The sequence below is a fragment of the Corvus moneduloides genome, chromosome 2 (genome assembly GCF_009650955.1).
Source record: "Corvus moneduloides isolate bCorMon1 chromosome 2, bCorMon1.pri, whole genome shotgun sequence".
NCBI lineage: Eukaryota > Metazoa > Chordata > Aves > Passeriformes > Corvidae > Corvus > Corvus moneduloides.
The window spans coordinates 106,298,784-106,323,607 of NC_045477.1; the positions used below are offsets into that span (position 1 = coordinate 106,298,784).

At 43.1% G+C, this 24,824-nt stretch overlaps 1 protein-coding gene across 1 annotated transcript; it reads right to left on the reverse strand.

Moving 5' to 3' along the window:
- Nucleotides 1-11,824: 11,824 nt before the first annotated feature.
- On the reverse strand, nucleotides 11,825-24,244 carry ASB11 (ankyrin repeat and SOCS box containing 11). The gene is made up of 7 exons (XM_032100699.1): nucleotides 24,061-24,244; nucleotides 20,971-21,050; nucleotides 17,930-18,037; nucleotides 16,293-16,443; nucleotides 15,963-16,097; nucleotides 14,843-15,034; nucleotides 11,825-11,990 (listed from the first exon to the last, which is right to left on the reverse strand). Exons 1-7 carry the CDS (start codon nucleotides 24,236-24,238, stop codon nucleotides 11,866-11,868), a joined length of 969 nt encoding a protein of 322 aa, XP_031956590.1. The 5' UTR covers nucleotides 24,239-24,244; the 3' UTR covers nucleotides 11,825-11,865.
- Nucleotides 24,245-24,824: the final 580 nt, after the last annotated feature.

Below are 24,824 nucleotides of genomic sequence, written 5' to 3' on the forward strand. Positions count from 1 at the left end.
ATTCATTGCAGATGTGCAGAAGCACTAAGATTTCCAAGGAGCAGGAAAGACTTTGCATGAGAGCTTGCAAACAAGGTTATTGTATTTTCATTGTGGCAAAGAGGGGGTTAGGGGCATTCTCCCCACAGAGAGAAAAGCAACAACAATCCATTTTTCACCTCTGGTGCCAGTTGTCTCTCAGTGAACATCTGTGTAATCATATTCATATGTTACAAAATATATCTTGACATTGCTTTCTGAACTGGATTTAGAACATATACACTCCCGCTCAGGCAAAAATAATCCAAACCCTGGAAGATGGTGGGTTTAATTTTGGTTTGGATTTTGGGGTTTTTTCCAAATAATTGTGATTTCTATCATTCTTGGGATGTTTTTTGTCCTGTCTCGTGGGCTGCAATCATGGTTTGCCCACACTGCCAGGTGAATAGTGTAGTGAAACATCTCATGTGACAAGTGCTCACCAGCAAGCAGACAGTAGGTGCAACAACAGCAAAAGTGTCAACTCAGTATTTGAGAGCTGTGGTGGTTTTTCAGCACAGTGTGCCAGTATCTGGCAAACTGTAAGGTAGTCTTGTCCAAGTGAAAACCAAATCTAGGCTGTACCAGTTTGAAAACAAACCAGTGGGAGGCACCAAGTCAGAATAACAATTTAATGGGGAAGTTAAAGAAAAGGAAAGAAAAAAAACTAAAAGAAAACACTGTTTCAAACTGACAGAGTCAAGATACCACCTGAGTCCCTGTTAGGCAGGGTGGTGGTAGCAGTCTGGTAGAATGGTGGCTGCAGTCCTCTGAAGTGGTGCTCCTGTAGAAAAAAGGGTCTGCTCTTCCTCAGAAAGTCCAATGGTGGCTGTGCAGCTCCTGTCCTCTGGAAATCCAGTGGGAAGGGGGGTCTCTGGTGGTCAGAGTCCCAGATTATATCCACGATGGGATGCTTGGTTCCTCCCTCTGGGTGGAGCATCTCACAATGGGGTAATGAGTCATGAGGCCAAGTGTTGATGAGGCTCATTAACAGAAGATAGTCCGGAGGGAGTTATCTCTGAGTCAGGCGGCAGGACAATGATGGGCCATTAACAGAAAGATACTCTGGGGGGAGGAGGCAAGGAAACACTGCCCCACCTGATTTCAACGGCTGATGGGGATGGTAATAGAATACACTGCAACCCAGGACATAGGCATAGAGCAGATTTCAATTTGTCTTTCTTCCTCTTCTGTAACTTTTCATTATTAATTCTGAAAAACAGTGTGAATTCTTTGGTTTGCTTGGAAATCTTTTTGGTTCCCAAGTTTTCCAGCGTAAAATAGCCATTTCTGATGAAAGCAAAATGACTCACTCAAAGACATTAATTCTGTCAGAAACTTCGCATTAAAAAAAAAAAAAAGAATTTTCCACTAATCCCACTGGTTAGACCAATGTGGAGAAAACCCAAATGTAGCACAAGCAAGCTCAGAGCCACAGAGGTCAGCTGTGTTGGCCCTGCTAAGCAGCACCTATGTGGCAGGTCACTGTGTGGTGGGTCTTCCCAAAAAAGCAACTTTCCATGCCTTCCCCTAGTTTCTGTCTCTTCCCACTGCTTATCAGTACCAGAAGGCAACAGCACTAACAGCTAAGGAGTATTGGAAAGATGGATGGAATGGTGAAAAAGGCTTATGGGATTGAGGTATCTAATTAGGTGTTTCCTCTGCCCTGGTGCCTCTCTTCCCCAGTTTCACTGGGGTTAGATGTTCACTGCTTATCAAGCACATTACATTTCAATAAGCTCTTCCACCCACACTCATAGTCTGCTTTCCAGACCTTGGAACTCACATCTAGAAATGTCCCTCATGTGGCACATCTTTTCACACTTCTGGGTATGATGGGAACAGCCAGCACATTCCAGCTGTTCTCACAACCATCACCTCCCAGGAACTCCCCACAGGGAAAGCTGCCAACACCTTATCACTTCTACAAAATGTAATTTGTGGACTTACACTAAAGTTAGCCCATGGTCTCCTAAACCCTTGTCCAGAACTGGAACTTCTGTTGGCTTCCAAAAAGGGGCTTCAGAAAGCAACACTGACAGCTCAACTGCTTGAGCAATAATGGCAGCCAAAGAAAATATCCCAAGACCCTGCATCTGTGTCCGTTCCATCCAGCATCCCAGGCATAGCAGGTGCTCCCATTTTCTTTAGGTAAAGATTGTTAGCATATTACTAAGGTGTGTGAACTTACTCAAGTCCCCTGAACAACATACTTATCTCCCTGTCCTGCTTCTGGAAGATGGCATTCGGTGCAGTGGAGAAGAGGGTGTGTAGAATAGTCAAGCCCATAGGATCTGAACTGTTCCCAACATTATCTTCAGTTCTAAGAAATCCACTCACCTGTTGTTGGACAGATAAGCTGCTTGGATCAGAAGCTATCCATATTTTTTGTGTTGAAAATGCAATGTTGGGACTGCAGTAAGCAGCCATCTGCAGCACTAGTGTGCCTTGGTAGAAGTTTCCTTTGCTGTCCCTGAGCACAGCTCGGCTTTTGTTTTGCATGAGGCTGGAAATCCTCTGAAACAGCCAACGGATGCTGATGCACTATGCTAATATTGTAAAAATAAGAGTTCCCCTTCCTAAAGGATTATGAGCTGAGCACAGTGACAAGTATACATGTTTTTTCTCAGTACAATATCCAGCTTGGCCACTCATCTGGATATCTGATGGTGCTGCAGAAGGGAAGCCACCTCTGGGGACTGATGTACAGAGTGCAGGGCTTACCTGAGGCATAAAGATGGAAATGTGTGGCAGGGCTGCCTGACCCTCCAGCTGTGGGACATCCGTGGTGCACAGCAGACTCCAAACGACCTTTCCCAAGGCTGCACCTAACCTGGTGTGGGCCACTCCACATCACATCCCAGGATCATCTCCATGTCCCAAGAACCTCCCTAGGACCCCAACAGCCCTTCAGTGGGTGGTAGGCAGGGAAAGGTCTGCAGCCAGCTCTTGCCCTGGCAGGGCTGCAGGGAGGCAGTGAGGGCCAGACACGTATGCTCCTGCACCCTCAGAGCCCACACACCCCTCACACCCCTCATACCTCTCAGACTGCTTAGAGGGGCCAGTTCTCCACACACCTGCCCTCTTCAGAGCAGATCTGGGAGCTGTCTGCACATGCAGACCACAAAAAAAGAGTTTTCTAACTCATCTCCAGCTTGAAAAGGTGGTTATTATTTTCTCATCACCTCTTCTTGTGACAGCATTGGGGCAGGCAGCTGAAGATCTGAAACATGCCCCTCACTCAAATTACCATTTCTTCTGATGACAAAGTTTGCTAGATATTTGTACCAGCAAAGAGAATTATCTGTTAAAGTGTACCAAGGATGAATCTTTTTGGTCACATGCTTGAGACATATCCAAAAAAATAAAAGAAAAAAGAAAGAAAAAAAAAGGAAAGAAAGAAAAAAACATCCCTAATGAGTAATTTAATGGTCAATGGCAAAACCATATATTTTCCCAAGCTGCTGCAAGCATGAAAAACCCAGGTATTTCTCAGCCCCTTACAATGGATGAATAGCGGACGGGGACATTTTCTGCACAGTAAATAATTTCAGCTCAAAGGCTTTCATAAATATCAAATGAGGTGCCATCCTGCCAGACACCCAGCAGAGTAGCTGTGGTGTCCTGCAACAATGGCTGTCCACAGTGAGTGGGAGGGGAGCATTTTGGGGGTAAAGCTGGAAAGCACTTTGAGAAAAAGAGCTGTGTCAGCTCAGGGGGAAATGTCTTGCCTTCTCTACACCAACAGCCTGTGGAAACCTGCCTGTGGAAACAAGCTGGCATTATTTTTACTTGTTGGCATTGTTTTAGAGGAAAGTTCTCATTGAAGTCTTGGAAATTCCCAACCCAAAAAATGTGTTCCTCGGTCAGTGTAGTTATTCAGGATACCGTGTTTCATATCTATGCCTCACTGTAAATCTGTCGTGACCCTGAAAGCACAAGTAGCAAAGAAAAATTATGACATTCATTAATTAGGAGCTGCTCTGGGATGTTTGGGGATAAGTGGTCTTCAACAGGTACTCAGTAATGAAAGGCACAAAGCTGCTGGGACAAAAAGTATTTTTATACACATCAGGCTCCAGGCAGCAGGTACTCACGCTCTGAAGCAGTTAAGAGCAAACATCTCCCTGTAGGATAATGAAATACTAATAATATGCAAAGGATGAACCTCTGGGTCAATGTCCTTAAAAGTATTTCAGCTTACTTACATTGTGATGGAGATAGAATGAAAAGGGAGCACTAGTTTTTACATAGTTTGAGGAGTATATATTTTTTGGTTTTAATGCATAAAACATGAAAAAAATATGCCTTGTTTCCACTGTTAGTAAACCCTATCACCCTCATGGGGATTGGTAAAGCAGGCTTCAAAGAAATTCAGGGTCACTGTCACTGCCTATAACAATTTGTTCATTGTGACCAGAGTAAAATAGGTATTAAGTCAGCATCTAGTGCAAGAAAAGTGCAGAGAACAATACCCCCTCCTCCCACCAAAAAAAAGATAATTTGGAATCATGTTTGTGAAGCTGCTGGGGAATTATATGGGCAACAAAAAGTGAGTAAGTCATAAAGCCTGTGGAGTCTTTAATTGTTCTCTTCCTAAAACAAAAACTCCCACATTTCCCTCACATTCCTAGGACAAAAAATAAAAGTTGGAACAAGTTTTTTCTGGAAATCTCTACATCTCCCTCCCTTCCCATGCTGTCTAATTTCTATACCGTTAGGGCATGCTAACCTCTATAGCCAGCAGGTAGACCTGGCAAAAAATGAACCATTCACCACAAAAGTATACTGCTAGCAAGTAACAAACAGCTAAAAAAATGGCAGGATGCTGCAAAATTCACAGAATCACAGAATGGTTTGGGTTGCAAGACACCTTAAAAATCATCTAGGTCCAAATTCCCTGCCATAGGCAGGGGCATCTTCCACCAGACCAGGTTGCTCAGAGCTCCATCTAGCCTGGCCTTGAACATTTCCAGGTGCCCTAAGGAACTCTACCATTCCATGGTCACTGCAGCCAAGGCTTCACTTTGAGTTTCACATTCCCCACCAGCATCTCCTTGCTGGTGAGAACAAAGTACAGCACAGCACCTCTCCTCATTGGCACCTTTATCACCTGGAGAAGGAAGTTCTTATCAATGCATTCCAGGAACTGCCTGGTTTGCCTATGCCCTACTGTCATGTCCATCCAACAGATACCGGCTTAGTAGAAATTCCCCACGAGGACCAGAGCTTGTGAATGTGAGGCTCCCCCTGTTTGTCTGTAGGGGCCTCACCCATTCAGTCTTCCTAGTCAAGTGGCCTGTAACAGACCCCCACTCTAATGTCCCTACCCTACCTTTAATCCTGACCCCAAAGATCTCAGTCAGCTCCTCATCCATACCCAGGCAGAGATCCATGCACTCCGGCTGGTCATTGGCAGAGAGGGAGACACCTCCTCCACATCTCCTCTGCCTGCCATTTCTAAAGAGCCTGTATCCTTCCATTCCAACATTGCAGCCACAGGAGCCATTCCACCACATCTCCATGATGCCAGTGAGATCAGAGCCCTGCAGGTCTGCACACATCTGTAACTCACCTTGTTTATTCCCAATGATGTGTGTGTTTGCACAGAGGCATTTAAGTGTGTTAAATCCCACCCCCAGCACTGGGTGCTGGATAAAGCTGACTTACTGGCTGGAGAGGGGGGAATTCCTTTGTGCTGCACTTCATGCTCTCTGCTGACCTGTCATCCCTCTCCAGGCTCTGTGCATCTCTTATTGGCCCTGACATCAAACTGCCAGGAGTGGGATGGATTGAGATTCCTCTCCTCCTGCAGCTGTAGTTTAAAGACTGTTCCATAGCTTGGCAACCTTGTGACTGAAGATGTTCCTCCCCTTTCCCTGAGAGAATCCCTTCCAATAGATCAGGTTTCTTAAAGCAAATTCCACATCCTAACCAGCCAAACCCCTGGCTGTGGCACCAGCCCTGTAACCATGTGTCGTTTCACTATATTCATCTGGCCCTTTCAAACCCTGCCACTCCCAGGGCTCTATTTATCCTTCTTGATACTCCTCAGGCTGCTCCTGGCTCTGTAACCAGTGCCTAGCAATTCACCTGCCAAATGCCAGAAAACCCAGCACATAGTCAATATATCAATTTTAGTCCTTAATTACTTTAATTTTCATCTTATTTTCTACAAGTTTGGGATACCAGAATTCCAGGCACTAATCCAGCAGGCTTTGCCCAGGCAGCACCACTGGCACAGTGAACCATCTCGCTGGCAGTGGCAGTGGCTCCTGGCTCTGGGCAAGAGCAGGAGTACATAAAGAAGAAAACAAACCCTCATCCTATCACTGCTCAAGGGCTGGGGTGAAAACACCTGCAGAGCAGCTCCCATGTAGGCTGTCTGGGCAGGGCAGCCTGCATGACTTCCATGTTTTTTAAAAGATGCTGTAGTCCAGTGCCTGATCCTGGTTAGTGCTGATACTGGTTGAGGTCCTGTGGCTTGTGCTGTGTAGGAAATCAGACAAAAAAAGCCATAGCCTTGAGGCCTGAAAGGCTGCTAAGGGAAAGGTATTTCTTCTGATCCTCTTCAGATCTTTTCCACTGAATCTTTACATCTGGAAGAAAGGCCAAAACTAGAAAGCCCATGGGTTTCAACACAAATCCTCCCTTCCCTGCCAAGAGTGGTTTGGGAGTCTCATCTTCTCCCCTGTTCCTAGCCAACACAGAGTTTGTGCCATCTTGTAGTTCAAAACATTAAATATGTCATTATAGTAATTACCAAAGTCATTATTTTTACACATAGCTGGAACATAATAATATTTTTCAGACCTCAGTTTTGCACTTGAATGAAAGCAAGCCAAGTTAGCAGTCATGATTCTGGTAACTCAAACGTGTAAAAGATAATAGCACAGAGTAAGTACAACAAAAATCAGTATATTGACTATGTCCTGGCTTTTGGCATTTACAGCTATTTTGTACTATTTACTCTATTCTGTGATTGCTGTGAATGAAAGTTCTGAATATGTAACTTTAATTCACTGAAAAATAACTTCAAAATCTTTCATGTGAGAAACTTTGCCCATTGCTAGAAAGTATATATATATTAGTTGCAATGCAGGCTTGCTGACTGTTGCTTTGACTGGCTTGTTGAACAAAATGCTTGAATAATATGTTCTGCTGATTCATCTTCCTCCCCCCTTCCAGATGCTGCTCTCAACTGAATATGTAGATTAGGCTTTATTCTGCAACTCCTGATACCCTTTATTGAAGATTTTTCAATTCTAAACCTGACATAGTTTTCCATTTCCTTGCAACATGCATCGTGAGTTTCTACAAATAGTGTGAAATTTAAGAATAAAGGAATTTTCAAGAAATAAAAATCAAATTAGGTAGAAGGTCTATGTGGAATAATCTATATTTGACAATAATATACATCTTATGCAGAACTTTAAAAAAATTACAGTGAGGAGCAATTGGCATGTGGGAAATGCTAATTTCTGAAATAAAAAATTACACAAAGGCATCAGGAACAATCACCCCAGGATACAGGTCAGACAGATTTTTCAACTAAGAGCCAGTGAATGTATTTAATTTTCATTCTTATCTGACTTGCCCTAATGCCCTGCTGGGACACAGCACCAGTATTTTCAATGCAGTAGAGACTGGGGGGGGTTAAATGCCAACACTAGAGTTGTGCTGCAGGAGAAGGTCAGGTTTGGGACAGAAGGGTGCTGGGCAGCCCCTGTGCCTCCTGTCCCGCAGAGCAGGCAGCAAGTGGAGGGCAGAGAGCAGCACTGAGGGGACACTGACCCCGTTTGCAGGGGTTTTCACAGGGGCAGCACATTTAACTCTAGAGTGTGCAGAGAGAAGAAATCTAAATGCCTTGAGGAGGATGTTGGCCAGGCTCAAGTTGCCTGGGGGAAGACAGAGTCAGGAGGAGATGATCCTCCTGTCCCACTATCCAAAGCAGCACAGGTGAGGCCCATCATGAGAGGAAAGAGCACACAGGTGGATGGACAGACAGCCTCCCTCACAGCCTGCATCTGCCTGGGAAGGTGGGATGTTGGCACCTCAAGGCAGATGAGGGGAATTTCAGGTCCTACAGTATAACAAGAAGTTTCACCAGTCTAGCATAGACAGAAATTCAGAGACTGGCAGATCTGCTGTGAAAAGTTGAGTTCTAGAGAGGATGGAGGATTGTTAAATGTCAACAGCAGAGTTGCACTGTAGGAGACAGAGGTCACCTTGAACCCAAGAGGCTGGTCAGGAGAGCAAAACAGAGATCTTTCTGGGGCCAAATCAGAATGAAACTTCTCTTCCTAGCTACCTTAAGAAATTTTGTTTATTAAATCCTCCCAAAGTATGTTGGCCTATTTATATTCACTGTTGTATGTCCCCGAGGATGTGGCTCATTGGCCAGAATGCTTGCAGAGAAAACTCTGGGGAAAATTAATCTCAAGCTACAGGGAAATCTGTGGAGCCAGGTTTTGGGCAAGAGACTGAGAAAGCACTGTATAGCAGTGGAGATTGCAGCACATAAAAATGTCTGCGTCCCCAGGAAAACCATACCTTACCCAAATAACTGGTTTTAGTCAATGATCATAGAATGACAGAGAAGACACCACTTGTTTTAAAGAAAAGAGACCTTGTGAGATTAGCTTCCCTTCTCCTACTTGCAGATAAGCAACTGACAGATGTTTTCCAAACTCATTCTGAAAAATCACCAAGACTCAATAGTCTCATAGAAAATTGTCCCAGTCTTTCCCTATCCTCATATGAGATGGCATGTTTGCAAAAATAGTTAAATACCTCCGCCAGCTGTTTCCTCAGTATTTCCATGCATTGTCATAACACAAAGTACAGTCAATGAGAATTAAATGGGTAACTTAATATTTTGAGATAAGAGCAAGAAAGTCTAGGTAAAGTTTCTAATGAAATTTCTTAATCTCAGGACTTCCGAGCTTCTCTTCTGATTTATTAAGGCTATGTTCCTGTCAGACTCTCTGATATACAGAATTTCAGGGAGAAGGATGTCTCCAGGAAGAATGAAAGGTAAGGTGATTTTTTGATGGGAAGCTAATATTGGGGATAAATATTGGGCACCTTCTCCTGCTTCTTGAGATAAACCTTTCTGAGAGGCTGAATAGACTTCGCATTTTCTTGATGGAGATACATTTTTTCAATTTAAAATCCTGTGAGAGTGAAATACTGCTTTCATTGATGATCGCAGCAGGAAATCAATTCAGCATCACACATTCTGAAATAGATCCCATAAATTGCCTTAGTCCCTTGATTGCAGTGCAAGTCTGACAACTCACACAACTGAGACTCTGTCTAGAGAGCAGATGGTATTCTCATTGCCACCTTATAAGCAGAGCAGGTGAGTTTGCAGTAAAGATAGAATTCAGAGAGATCTGCTGACATCAGATTAATATAGACACTTCTTTCTTGATAATATTTGATTTTCAAAGGCACTTGAGAATTTAGTGTTCAAATCTCTGCGATTCATGATGTATTATACCATACAAGGTCATTGATGTCACTGACAACTTTATGGGCAATAGCTCTTGCCATCAGATAATATTCAGTATGTGCAAACACAGGCTGAAAACTGCATCCATTTTTGACTGTAATGTCAAAGGTCCAGTCTCATGAGCTGCTGACAGCTCAATTTATCTTACTTGTGCTGAATTAATCATAAAGAAGTATGGGCAACATTAGACCTTTGTCTCAGAGAAACTGTCACAGTGACATTAAGGGACTAGCATTGAACCAGAGACTGCTGCTGCTGGAGCAGGGACAGGAGCTTAAATGCTGCTGGAAGCCAGTCCCATATCCAGGCTCCAGCAGGCCAATTCCCTCTGACTTACGATGTATGGGCAGTGAAAATTGGTACCAGTATGCCAAACTCATAAAGAAACCACTACATTTCACAGCCTGAAAATGTGTCAGCAACCTCTTGGACCTGAGAAGTTAAGCAAAATGGAGACAGGCTCCTTTTAATTCTGCTTCCAATTTTACTACAGCTAGTGAAACACCATTGCCTGTCTCATGTCAGAAGTTTACCAAAATTTGGCTCTGAAGAAACGTTGCATCCCCTGGAATAACGTCCCCAGGAAAAATAAACAAACCTTTACGAAGTCAAACAGGCACTGCAACTGTCACTGGATCCCACATTTCTCAACTCAAAAGAGGTGCATGCTTTCAGCCCTGCTGTTTCCAAGCTACTAATCCTTGCATTATTTAAAATAATGCCACAATGGACAAGGTTATAACACTCTAAAAATCCTTTCTCCTAGGAGGGTAATTAAAGCCTCTAGAATAAGGGGTGAGGGAGCAGACAAGCCTGCAAACCTCTCCTGGTGAGGAAAATCCAGAGAGGAGAACATTTAGGTGATGCACAATCATCTTTAGTGGCCCTGCTTCTCTCCAGCTCCACAGTCCAAGGACTTACCTTGAGAAATGTCAAAGCATGCAAAGCCAAAAAAAAGCAGCACTCTTCCCTTTGCTTTTCTTTAAACCTTGCAAAGGATGGATATCAAAATATCACCTACTGTGCCTCCTATGAAAAAATTTGCAGTTCTGTCCTGGAACTAAGCTAAAAAAAAAATTCTTCATGTAATAAACACAGCCAGTTCTCAGGTGATACTGCTTTGGAGGGATTTTGTTTTAGAAGAGATGAAAGGGTTTTTTAAGATGTTCATACATTTTTGTGGGTTTACTCCAAACCCCTGCACTTGCTTTCACAATGTCACTTGTACTTCCAAGGACAAGATGTGTCAGCATTAGGGATAGCTGTGCTCAGGGCTCAGGGATGTACAGTGGCTGGACAGCCAGAGCCTGCAGGAAATTGATAGGACTCCAGTAGACAATAGGAAGGAGTTGAAAGGATGCAAAATCAAAGCTGACAAAAGATGTGCAGTATATTGTATACATCTGATGTTCATCACTGAAAGCTTTCATTTTCACGTACTAATGGAAGAATAACATCCACTACCTGGATTTTGACATTGAGATTGGATAGACAAAGGGAAGAAGCTGCACAGATACTGCACAAATAAATACAGTCCTAAATGCAGGGGAAATCTCTGTGTGTATGTGGCTGGGTGGACGTGTGCGTATGCATCTACAAATGTGTCAAGTGAGCTGTTTATGTACTAGAACTTCTCAGGCTGGTGTGAGTCGATGTGGCAATAGATTGTGAGGGAACTGTATCTGTAACACTGATGCTATGATGATTTTTTGCCTTTTCTTTTATACCCCTATTATACCTTTTTACAACTTCTGTATTCCTAGTGCTTTTTGCCTACATTCTTGGACTTGTTTGTAAAGCTAAGAGACTAAACATTTTAGAAGCTTCGTAGGTAGAGGATAGTGTGCCCCAGACACCAAGGTCCTCTCCAGAACACATTCTGTAAACTAAGATAGAACCATCCAGGGGAAGGTTCCCTGGGGAGGGGGGCTAATTCGAGCCTCTCATTGGGGAATTTTTGATAGATATGCTAATTAGTAAGACCTATAATGTTGTACCAGATCTTTTGGGGGTGTGCATTGCAGTGTGCATTGAGGTGCATTCGACCTGGACATAGTGCACCTAAGCATCCTTAAAATAAATACCAAGGTAAAATCCCTTTTTCCCTTCTAACCGTGTTTGACTCTTGATTTTAAGACCAGGAAAAGGCATCAATACCATTCACTGCCCCTGAAAAGGTGTTTTCAATTTTCACTGTCACATGGCAGCTTATGTTTGGTAATCACAGAAGACAGTAAATGATGCCTTTGATTTTTTTTCTTTGAGATAATAATCTTGGAGCAAACAGCATTTGTTCCTCTTTCTTTTCCAGTCTAAGGACAGTCACAGACTTATCGATAAAGGAGGAAGTTCTCAAGTGGCTCAGGCAGGTGCAGCTTGTGGACGGTGTATAGGCAGGACCGGCCCAGACGCTTTCTGATACACAACCGGCACAGCTGGGCAAGGCTGGCAGGACCTGGGGGGGAAGGATAAAAGGCAAGAATAAGCACCCTCAGCCCCACCACTGGTATGAGTCAAAGCAACAAACACCAGCAGGATTTGCAAGTCAGATCAAGCACTACATAATGACTTGCTGAAGTCAGGGAGAGTTAGATGCATTATTGTTCATATTTAATTTGTGTTGTCAAAGTTGCTTCAGCAATTTGAAAACTGTGAGTACTAAACCCCTTTTTGTGTATGCACAGCTAGGCTGTTTGGCATCTTTTCTTGAGCAAATACTTAAAATACCATAAATTGTCTGCACTGGAGAGAGAGCTCCAGGATGCATAGCCCTTGCTCAGGATATAAGACAACCCCCAGCAGTTCTGTGAGGATAAAGGATAAGTACAGTTAATTCTTCATATATATAGAATGTGCTTTTTCCAACCACTGGTGTCTCAGCAGGTATCTGCACAAGTAGTATCTTAGCCTTTTTACATGACCAGTCTCAGAATATTTGTGTTTGTCAGGCAGTCCATCAGTGCTCCTGAAAACATTTTCTTACTGTGTCATCTAATTTTAACTAAGTCTGACTGAAGGGAAAACTTTTGAAGAAAGGTCTCAAAGATAGAAAGTCTTCAAAAGTTTTGTTCAAAAAGACATTGAGGGTAAAAAAAAAAAAAAAAGGAAGACACAAGGACAAAATTCCAAGTCTTTTTGCTCTTCCCTTGCTGCATGTGAAAACTCTTGTTAAACATCAGGGAGTCAAGTGGTAGAAAAGGTGTCAGAGGACTCATCCTGGGCCGTGGCTGGCACAGTACTGCCCACAGTGGTGCTGCCCCAGTGTTTTCCCCGGAGCTGTCCCCACCACACCACGGGTTAGGTGAGGAGCATGCCAGGCACAAACCCACTGGATATGAGGCTCCATTGGTTCTGCAACTGCACGTGCAAATGCACCTTGCTAGGGAATGTGTCCCTGCCTCCCCTTTGCTTTCCTCTTGCCAGAGCTGCTCCAGGTGGAACCTTTACACCTGCCCAGAGCTGCTCAGGTTTTTAACCCTCTCTTGCCCTTCCACTCCAGTTTCTGTCCAAACAGTAGCAATCATGGCAGAGTTTGACAAGTAATGGGCAGAGATGTGGGCCTAAAGGCCTGTCCTTAGATCTTTTGGGTAAGCTTCATAACCTGTGCTTTTATTACAGGAAAATTTAGGAGCTTAAACAGGCTGATACTATCCCATCTGAGAAGAAATTAATGGAAAAATATGGGATATATAAAAAAGAGCATTTGTACAACTGTCACTGGAAGTGAAGACAGAAACCAGCATCTCCTAAAGCACTTAGTAAAACAGACAAATTGTATATTTCACACCATTTAATAGCTAGTGAGAGGAGCAATTAAAGGGACCCACCTAAGTTACCACAGTGGAGAAGTTGGGGGCAGAAAAACTCTTTAGCCTGGGGTACTTATTTCAAACAGAAGGACCTCAGAAAACACAGAAGTAGGGGAAAAGGGTAGCTAAGCACAGCAAAATATCTAAAAGTGGAACTGAAGGTGAGGAAACTGAGGAAACTTCATGCCTGAAAAACAGAGAGTCAGCAGGAATTGAAATGCCTCTAGAGCCTCTCTGACTGCAAGGGAGAAGAGAGTGACAAGATGAGAGTGGAAATCAAAAGAAAAGTTCAGGAAGAGAAAATTATTAATACTAGTATATTTCTTTATCTACACAAACTCTGATTTACACAGGGCTACGGTAGCTGGACACTTGGCAGCCCTGCCTTTGCTCACACAGTCTGCCACTGAGCCCTGAGCAACTTAGGTATGGGGACAGCAGTCACACAAGGTGAGAAGCATTCAAACAAAGTCCTCCCAGAAGGTTTTAGACATGACAAATTAGAGCTCTGCATGAAAAGTCATGGAGAAAGGGAACAGGACAGAAGGATATTAAGCCAATGTTTCATTTTCTCCATAAAGCACACCTGTGTTCAGAGGGTCGGCACAAAGCCTATGTGCAACACGGATGTTTATTAATTTGCCATGCCAGAGCTATTTGGTAGTGGGCTCCTGCTGCACATTTGGTCCTTGGTGGGTTGTGAGCAGGCTCAGGAAGGTGGGAAGCTGTATTGCAAGGGTGGAGCAACATTCATCCTCCACCTTCTCAAAGCCTCAGGGAGGCACAGAGTGGCTAACAGGGTACCAGTGAGTGAGCTGGGAAGCACGGAGAGTAGAGGAGGGGAGAACTAATTCAGCAAGCCCAGAGCACGGGGATATTGCTATTGGATGCATCAAGTTCTGGCCAAATGTTGTGCAGGTGAAAATGGCACAAGAGGATCCTGATTCATTTCTGCTCAGAGGTTTCTTCCAGTAAACAGGAAAGATAATTAATTGCAGGAAGCCTGGAGGTAAACAGCAAAGTGCTGGTCTGTGCTCGGATTGCAGCCCCATAAACCACATGGAAGAGCTGTGAAGCTGAAGAGTCACCTGGCAAAGAGCTCTGCTTTCTCCTGGCAACCAAGGACACGCTGACTTGTTGAGCCATGGTGCAAGGCTGAACACTGGATGGTGGTATTAAAATATTATCTATTAAGAATCTTTCCTGGCAGTTTTTAACCCTAGGAGTCCCACCAGGTAAATATGTATGATTTTCCTTCAGTAGACAGGAAAAGATAGCACAGAATAACTGACTGATTTACCACTATAACGGTAGCACCAGGTGGCAAATCTAGCAACAAAACAGATTTCTGTGTCGTGTTGCAGGTTTGAAGGCAGCAGAGAAGGTAAGAGAACTTATATAGAGCATTACTTGTAAAAGCATTTAAGAAAATCTACTTAGGTAAAGGATATAAATACAGCTTTACTTTAAAAATGAGAAGAAAAAAGGAAACCATTACCTTCCCGAAGCAGAAGTGCCTGCTCCACTTTACTGTTGGGCGTGGCAAGATCCAGGGCACATTTGAGGTCAGCATTTCTGCATTTTGGGTTAGCACCATAGTCTGTCAGCAAGACAACTATCTCCACACTGGATTTCCTCACTGCCACGTGCAAGGGGGTGTCTAATCGCTTCCCCATGTTCACATTGGCTCCTTGGGTGAACAAGAGCACATGGTTAGATCTGAAAGGCAGCTGGGACTGTCCAAACCTGCATCACACAGGCTTCCACCATAGCCACAATAAATGAAGGGGATGGATGGCACACAGGACTCCCCCCATATCTCAGTAGAAGCTGTGCAAAGCTCATCAGGTCAAATACCTGCTCTGTAAGAGTCCTCTGGGCCACCAAACCCTGTCTGCAATGCTCAGAACTAAGCAGCTCAACCTTCAGCCCCAATACATGTTCAAAGCCTACCTACCATATGCTCTTTAAAATTGTTAATAGCATAAAATCTAACATGGATTATGTTAATTTAATTGCCAGGGGAAAAAAAACCCAAACCTTTAGATATCTCATCATAATAACTCTGGAAGCACAGCAAGCAAAATGCTTGCCCCAGGCTGGCTGGGCACAGCAGGGCCACACTTTGAGCAGGTGTAAGTCAGCTAATGCACACTGACAGCAAAAATTTTTGCTAGTTCATAACCTGTGCCTGGACCTGCAGTGATTATTTTTCCAAGCAGTTTTACTGCTGCCCTCATCATCCACTGAGGAGTAGGTGGCGTTAATGGTTCGTATAAACTGCTATGTTAAGCAAGAGTTGATTTTGATCAGTAATATTAGCCAGCATTTTCTGTGCTTCCTGTTACTATGCTAGAAAACAAAAATAATTCTGTTTTCACATTCAGATAGCCTCAGGGAGCTGTCTGTAATAGAGGGCTTTTTACTTAGGAAATCATAATGTCTTCATCAACACAGGGGAAATTTTTAATGGCTTCAAATGAGTCTCACAGACTCACTGCCCAAACGACTCTTATGGAAATAACCCACAGTGTTTTAAGTGGAGAGGCAGCTCAGAGAGAGCAGTGGCATTGACTCACACCACCATAGCTCTCCCCTGGCCCCTCTTCCAGGTGTACCTAGCTCCAAAAGCTTCTTGACGCAGTCTGTACTCTGGTACGTGCAGGCCACGTAGAGAGGGGTCCCATGCTGCTGGTCTTCTTGGTCAATGTCCACCTCGTGGGCCAGAAGGGTTTCCATGCACTCCCTGTGACCTGTGGAGGCAGAGCTGTCACTGAATTGCTGCAGAGCAGAACACACCCAGATACACCTGTGAGGGCACAAGAGCTGTGAGAAAGCCAAGCCCATTTATCTGTACTGATACGGATTTTTTTGTTAATGCTTTGTCAACAACAAAAGGCACATTTGTCACGTAGCTATTCTGGCTCCGCTCACACCCTGAACGTTACCTCTCTTGATCGCTTCGTGGATGGGCGAAGGCAGGTGGTTCCCCAGCTGCGCCTTGGCTCCGAATTCCAGCAGCATGTTGACACAGGCTGCACTGCCACTGCAGCAGGCATTGAACAGAGGAGTGATCCCATCAATAGTGACTGCATTGACCTGCAACAGCAAGACACACTCAGGATAACCCGATATAAGAGGAACGCCCCTGCAACATGCCTCCACCAGAAGCGCACCAGAGCAAGACTCCTGTCTTGTGTAATCTCAGGAATTATTTTATTCACAACTTTCTGAGTTATATGTTGTGACATAACATATATAACATTCTCCTCTGATGTCTGCCCTCTTTCCCAGATAGTTAGTGCCATAAGGCAGAGACACCGCCTGCTATGAATGCTCCTCCTGGAGCTGCTGAAAAATGCAATATTTTATTCTTTCTTTTTTTTAATGTGAAGAAGTTGAGTATCTTCAAGATTGTTTAGTTTGCATAAGCCTCAAGGTGGAACACCCTCAAATGAAAATGGCTTTGCTTTTTAAATGGAAACATTTACTTTATGTTTAATACTTTCACCTGAAAACGCATTTCCAGCAAAAGAAATTTTCATAGAATTATAATCCCAAACAGAAAAGGAGCTTGAAGAAGTTGATATGCAGGCGTGTCTGTGCAAGACAGAAAATTTTCTTCCCTAACTTCTGATGTAAAGATCTGGCAAGAACCACTATTGCCATTCTCCATTGGGACAGCAGAGCTGTAGATCACAGAACTACAGAATCAGAAATATCCTGAGTTGGAAGGGACCCATCGAGATCATGGAGTCCAGCTCCTGGCCCTGAGCAGGACACCCTGAGAATCACACCATATCCCTGTTTATGCTATGTTTAACTACATAGCAAGCCCTCAGGGGCACTTTATGAAGCAAATCTGCATGCCTCTAACTCTATGGTACACTGGAGAAGAGCAATGGATTATGCAAGCAAGTGCCAATTTGTACAATTTCCACTGCCCTCACCTCCTCCCAGTCTCATCAGGCAGGTGTGGCTGGAGCTGCTGGAGGCACTGGAGGTCTGTTGACTGTTTTGGTGCAGCTTGGTTTCTTGCCACATAAATTTTACTTGAAAACCCAGCTGACATAAAAATATTCTTATATATTTCATCCATTCCTTAATCTCCACTGTGAACAGGTATTCTGCCTTAGGTTCAGCTGTGGGAATTGTTATTTTATTAGCAGATAAAATGATTCATTGCTTCAAGCACATCCATTTTTACTTACATGAGACTCCCAAACCATCCCATAGAAAACCAGATGTAATTCCAGTGATCATTGCTGAGGGGGTAGGGGGAGGGTAAAGGCGTAAGCTACTTTCTTCAAGGTTATTTCACTTAGCATCTTTCATTCTTTTTCTGTCAACTGTGACTATGTTTCACATACAAAGGGAAAACAGAAGAGAATAATGGGATGATACAAGGGGGAGACAAATCTATCACCCAGGGAAACAGCACACTTACATTTTTCCACATTTCTGTCAGAGATGTCCACCTGCATCTTGGCCCTGCCACGCGGACAGCCTGTCCAACATCCCCATTGATGCAGGGAGCATCCATTCTCCAGGTGCCCATGTCCCCACTGGCATCCCCAGGACTTACCTGGGCACCATTTTCCAGCAGCACCTTGGCGCAGGCGACGTGGCCACCCAGGCAGGCCTCGTGGAGAGCTGACACACGGTCTGTTGTCACCAGGTTCACGCTGAAACCCTACAACGTGGGACCAGGGGTGTGAGGGGAGAGCTGCCCAAACCACAGCTCTGCCAGGCTGGTGCAGGTGCCCATGCAGTGGGTGCATGTCTAGGGAAAGTACTCAGGTTGGATTGGTGCTGTCAGTGATTCAGTTCTTGCCCCCACAAACCATAACTGGTGATGGGGTTAAAGAGGGAGCAGCTACAAACTATGCCTTCCGTTTCTAGTTCTTTAGTCAATTGCAGGAAAGACATCACATTTCTTTAACTTATAAGGGTGGCATGCCCTTCCCTACTAAGTCCTGCACCAGGAGCTACAGCTGGAGGTATTAACCTTCCTGGATGAGGATGCTTCTGGCACAGGTATCTGCAGCTCGGCTGGAGCTGGCCACTCCTTCAGTGGGGAGAAACAGGCTTCCCTAGAATATGATTCATCCTGTGCTAAAGCAGCTGTTTCTAGTAGGGCAGATGAATTGTGTCCTAAAAGTCCTTTCATTGACTATGTGGGGTACCCAAGTGTGTTTCACTCAGAGGTAGTAAGTACCTGGTAAACCTGTAAGAGAGATGAGTCAAATCCCACCCACAAATCAGTTCCTCTTATCTGACCATCCAGGAAATGTTTTACACTGGAAAAAACCCCAGTGATTTATAAATGCCTTATTACAGGTATTTTCCTAATTGACAGTTGCCATATCTATTCCTGCACAAAGACAAACCAGACATATTCACAAAGGAGAAAGCAGTTGTCATATGCGTTTTCCTCTGAATGAAACGAAATCTCCTGGTAATTAAGCTTTTACAACCACGTGTGAGAACAGGCCTGGAAGCAGCTCCATTTTCCACTTGATGTCATATTGTGAAGCTCAGTTGGTGTCTCCCTGACGTGCTATAGACAGGGCAGCTCACGAGATGGCAGCAATGCACTTTTTGGTACACAATACCCAGTGCAATGGGCAGAAAGGAGCACCTGGGAGCAACCTCACACGGCAAAAAAGCAGTCCTGATGCTGTATTAAAAGCAACCACTGTAATCACTTCAGGCTAAGCATTATATGATAGAAAAACAATCTTTTTCAGTCATGTGAAAATATTATTAATGTAAAAATTGTTGTTAAAATTTCTCATGCGTTACAATGGTGCTAGGGGAATAGATAAAACCTTGAAAAAATAGATTATTCCATTTTCTAATTGTATGGTTGTTTCATACTTAGTGATCAGCATATTCATTCAAGATTAATGTCTTCTAGAGACTCCTAATAAGGAGACCTATTCTCAATAATTACTCATATATACATGTATATATATATTTAACAAATAAAACTCAGTCATTCCAAGTGAAAGAATAAGCATTGGTATCTTGGGAAAAAGAACAATTCCTTTCATTACAAAATGGAGAATAAGTTGTAGATCTTACAATGGCTGTTTGCCAAACATCACTCATGTTAAACCTTGTTTTTGATGTACATGAAAAAGTAAACTCTTTTTTCAGGCATTGAAACAGGCATTGGTGAGTTCTTGAGCTGTTTTAAACCTCAGCACTACATCGCCTCCCTATGTCCAGGCATTCCCTGTGGAGCCAGAGCCTCACTGGCTTTCTGGAAAGCTATGGTGCTGCAGTAGAGACTTCTGAGCATCCCACAGATACTCAAGTACAGTCCTATACCTAATTTCAGGCTAGTAGTGTAACTACATTGCAGTCAATGAGCAACGATTATGCTGCTCCTTGAATAGCTGCATCCCTACATTTATCAATCTGTGGTGACTCAGCTCCAATTCAGGCTCTACAGACATTGCTGCCTTGATCTCTTTTCATCAGCAAGGACCTTCATCCTTTACTCCCAAAATTAAATGTCTTCAGGATAAGGAGAAAAGATGAATTAACTAAATGATATAACCACACCACCGGGTGCTTCTTTGGTGTACAACCATGAACAGCGTATAACCAGGGCATCTGGTGAATAACCACAACACCGGGTGCTCCACGAAGCAGGTGGTGTAAGGCCAGAATAAATGAAGACTAGAGGAGTCAGAAAACCATCAAATCCCTGAATAAATAAAGCCTCTTTCTTTTTATCTCTGACCTCCATCACTTCCTTTTCCATAAAAATCATTTTATGTCAGCAGGTGAAGAAAAGAGGGATCAGAAAATGGGAGGGCGAATACTGTCTGTAAACAGCATCTTTTTTTAGCTGCAACTGTGCCTCAAGAGATGTCTGGAGTGGAGACTTTCACACTAGCAGCTCCACTCCTTGAGGATGTTGTCCATTTGAGCTGTGGCCTCTAGTAAAAATTATTTACCTTGACTCTAAAAAGTCTGATAGCCAAGTCAAAAAGCTTTACACTCAGGGAATTAATTTCCCTGCAGTTGCCATGGGGACAAGAGGGAGAGTGGGACAGTTGCCTATTCATGCCACATGAGGACACTGAGTTTAAGCAAAGGTGGTGAGGAAGATGGTTGGCAGAGCACAAGGAACCATAACATAAACCTTTTCATAAGCAGTTTCTTGTCCTTTCTCATGTATTCTCTCCTCTCTTTTTTTGCCTCAACTCTCAGTTCCTTTTGGAGCAGAGGGTTTCAGGCTGACTTTCTAAAAAGCAAGATGCACTTTTACAGCTTTTTACTGTTTGTTTTCTTTTTCAATAGCCTACATATACGTATTTATTGTCCCTATTCTCAAGCCTAGTTGCATGATTCATCATTGAGAAAGAGCACAAGGATCACTGTCTATCATATAGCAAGCTACAAGCTGTGATAGTCTTTGTCCCAGGCTTGAACCCCGCTTCTTCACTAAGCAAACTAATACATGCCCAGAGGTGTTTGTGCTGATATATTATTCATACAGCAATATTTCTTATGCCCTCTTGCACTCTATTACCAGCTCACCAGCCCATAAATGCAATTCATGTGAAACCACCCCTCTTCCCAACCTTTTCTTTACTTGTGGGCTTTTACCTGTGCAATCAAGGTTTTCAGAGAGAGAAGGCGTCCCTGGAAGGCAGCATCGTGAAGAGGGGATCGGTCTGCCCAGCTGCCTGAAACAGCAAATGCATGGAAGCTAATTCAGGTATGCAGCAAAAGCAGAGCCTGGGAGGACAGGGGAAGCACAGCCACGTATAAATGCAGATCGGGGCTGAAATCAGTGTGGGCTCAGCAGTGAAACTGTATGATGAATTGATTTCAGCAGAGCAGCTGAGGAGTCAGCAATCCTGAGAAAGCTGGCTGCTCGCTAAGGGACCTAAGCAAAAGCTTCTCAGCAGAACTTTTAAAAGAACAGCTAAAAAAATGTTTCATCAAAGATCATGAGTTTAGTGCTGATGGGTCTCATACAGAGACTTCAGAACCCTGAAATTCCCCTACTCAAAACCATATCAGCCTCCACCTTTCCTAGGGAGCTCTTGTCACAAATTGCATCCCAGCTTCTCTGACACTTTGTTAAGAGCCTCATAGCAGAGATGACTTGTCCATCAAATGAATTCTGGCATGTCCTTGGCAGTTTTATTTCCTGAACTGACAATTTCATAAATAACATCCTCCCTCTCAGACTACCATGTAACAGGTTTAATCATCCTCTTCTCCGAAAGATTTTAGAAAATACATGGAAAAACAAATCCTGCCTGAAGGTTTTACTTTTCTTCTTTAATAATTTTGAGATGTTGAACTCTTCAGACTCCTTCACGTAGGCTTGATTTCCCTTTTTCTTACCTTAATCTATTTATGTGCCAAGAAAAATAATTCTTTAGCCTAGCTACTACTTACAAGCATAGACATTCAGCTCAGGTTAAATCCCTGCCACTCAAGTAGAGAGCAAATTTACTTGTCCTATATTAAAATTTATACCCATACTGTGACACAATGTGTATAGTAAGTATTTCTCCAAAGGCCAGCTGCATTTCCAGTGCCACAGGACAGAAGCAATACCAGTGTTTGCATTCACGCTCTGTTGTACAGCAACCCCATGGGCACTGTGTTTGAAACCCTTGTCCTGTTTAATTTTTTCAGCTATGCCACACACCAGAGGGAATGGAAAGGGTGCTTTATCTCCATTTCAAATGTTACCCAAGGCAGGGAGAAATCAATGGGAAGCACAGACACATCCATGGGGACTTGAGGCCAAGGACACAGCAGAAGTTTCACCCGTGGCCAAAGGAGTCTCCTTTTGTTACCCAAGGACCAGGATGCACTTCAGCTATTGGATTTACAGTTCTAACCATAGTTATTACTTTTGTTTCCATTTCTTTAAGGAGCACTTCCTTGGCTCCTAAGGCAGGTACCTGGCATGGAAAGGCCAGCTGGCACAATATATGGCAAGGCTCTGAATGACACATCAGTCAAAATGATGGAAACAGGAACCAAGAAACATCTTCCTAAAAACATCCAAAATACCCCACACCTCTCATCATGCTGGTGACTGAAATAGGCAAGCTCAGTTCAGAAAGTCAGAACACATTGCAAGTGACAAAGTCCAGAGCCCTTATACAGCAGGAAGATTCAGGAGTTACTCAGACAACAGAGCTACAGGGCCTTATTTAACCTTTTAAGCAGAGTGTCACACGTGCAGTGCGTGTTCTCACATGCATTTCCAGGGCATTTCCAATGCATGTGCATGCAACCACAACCTCAGGATAACACACACCTCTGCACACTTCCACACCAGCCACACAACCTACCTCCCTGAAACGTGTGGCAAATATAGTTCCCATATGGGGCACATCTCCCTGTCTCAGCTGGGAGTGACATGACTGAAGGTGCTCTTTTTAAATGCCTACCGATAAATGAAGCAGCCTTGCTGCTGCTGTGCTGCTTCACTGCAAAGAGAAAAGGCTGTGGAACTCTGACTGTAATATGATATAGTGCCCCAGCAACAATATCACATGATCTTACATTTTGTAAGATTATCCTTAATGGCTTTCTGCAAATGGCAACTTGCAGATAAAAATATGTTATGGCCTGCTGAATTTCAAGGTACCTCAATAGGAACCTAAATGAAGGAAAAGCTGCTCTTCACCACATGTCACACTATGATTGCATAAAGGTGCTTGGAAAAAAATGACAGTAATAAATGATTGGAATTATACTCTTGGGAATAAAAAATAAATTAATAACAAAGACATGTCTTTAGATATACAGGCTTCATAAAAGCTTTGTCAAAAATGCTTGGCTGCGGTATTTCTCTTGGCCAGATCTTAATCTCCCTGCTTTGGGTGGCCATCTCACACCATCTGTGTTCTGCTGCTGTTCATGTGCCTGTTCATGATGGCACAATCCATAATGAAGCAGTGCCCAACAAATGAGTCACATAAAAATGTGTGATGTCACAATGCTGATAAGAATCTTCAGCTAGGAAAATAACCCCTTGTTAGCAGTAAATTTAAAACACTGTGTCATTTTAATTAGTGGAATTAACAGGCATGCAAACACATGCCTATTCATTATTATGGCAGTGATGTGAAGGACTAAAATCACTTGAAAAAAAACCAAAACCATGACCCACGAAGCAACCTATGAAATACAATATATTCTTGTGCTGTGTATTTTTCAGAAAAATTTTAGCTGCATTCATTTTTATCATCTGATTTAACAAAACAAGGATTCTTGGCTTGGATTCATAAAGTCATTAGTTATATCCTCCTAGCATCTCCTTTCAGAAAATCAATGTGCTAAAACTTTTCCCTAAATATTCTCTGGCAGTAAAACTGGGTGTTTAATAAAACCATCTGTAACCACTGATAAAGAATACCTTGCATCTGAGAACAACGTTTTTGTTTACCATAGTGCCTTGAGCAAATGTTGTCCTCATTCTAGCTGGGTAACTGTTGGAGTCTCATATTTTGCACACCTAAATCATGCCAACACACACTGACACTGCAAAGACCCCAGAAATGGGAGGCTGTTTTCAGGTAAATGTTTTCAGGTTAAAACATTTACCCATGCATTTAGCAAAAAATCCCTTATTTCATGGCAACTCACTGATTTAAATCCTCAAGTTACAAAAATGTGGCAAATAAACATTTAAATGTCAGAGAGTCCATATTTTTACTTTACCTGGGACTATTCCATAGATCTCTTCTGCTATCCTGGCAGCTTCTTTTCTGTTGCCTTTAACAATATAGAAATGGGTCAGCAAAGCCAAGGAAATCTTAATTAAAAGCTTGAAGCAAAACAAAGCAAAAATGGCAAAATAAATGTTAGTGAAAGAATGGAGTATAGAACTGCCCTCCATTTTGGTGTGCTCTTTGAATACTTTCTCAGGTTGGCTAAGTTGCACTGGGCTATTCTTGGTATCATATGTCATCTATTTTAAACCCTTCAGAACCTGCTGTTCCTCAGTTACCAAAAATACATCCTGGTTTTATTTGGCATGAGGTATTTGATACTACATAACAGTATCAAGGATAAGGTATTTTGAACATCTCTGCAAACAGGAAACAAATCAGAAAATCCTTTCCAAACCTACATAAATGAGAACAAATTTTCAGACAGATGCTCTCCACACCACCTGAAAGCCTATACATCCACATTAGATTTTTTCTTCAAGGCAGCACAAAGACCGCATAGACAAAGTTGCAGACATTGTTCAGAAGTGCTGCAACAAGAACTCTTTTCTGTCTTTTCCATCTTGATAACAGGCCTTTCTGGTACTCAGATACAGAACAAAGGCAAACATGTCAAAGAAAAGCATTATCATGAAAGAATTTGAAATAAACCCACATGTCCAAAGCCAGGGCTAAGAAGTTAACGTTATTCTAGGAGGAGAAAAATACACTGAAATTTCACAATAAGAAACACAAGATAACATACCTTTTTTT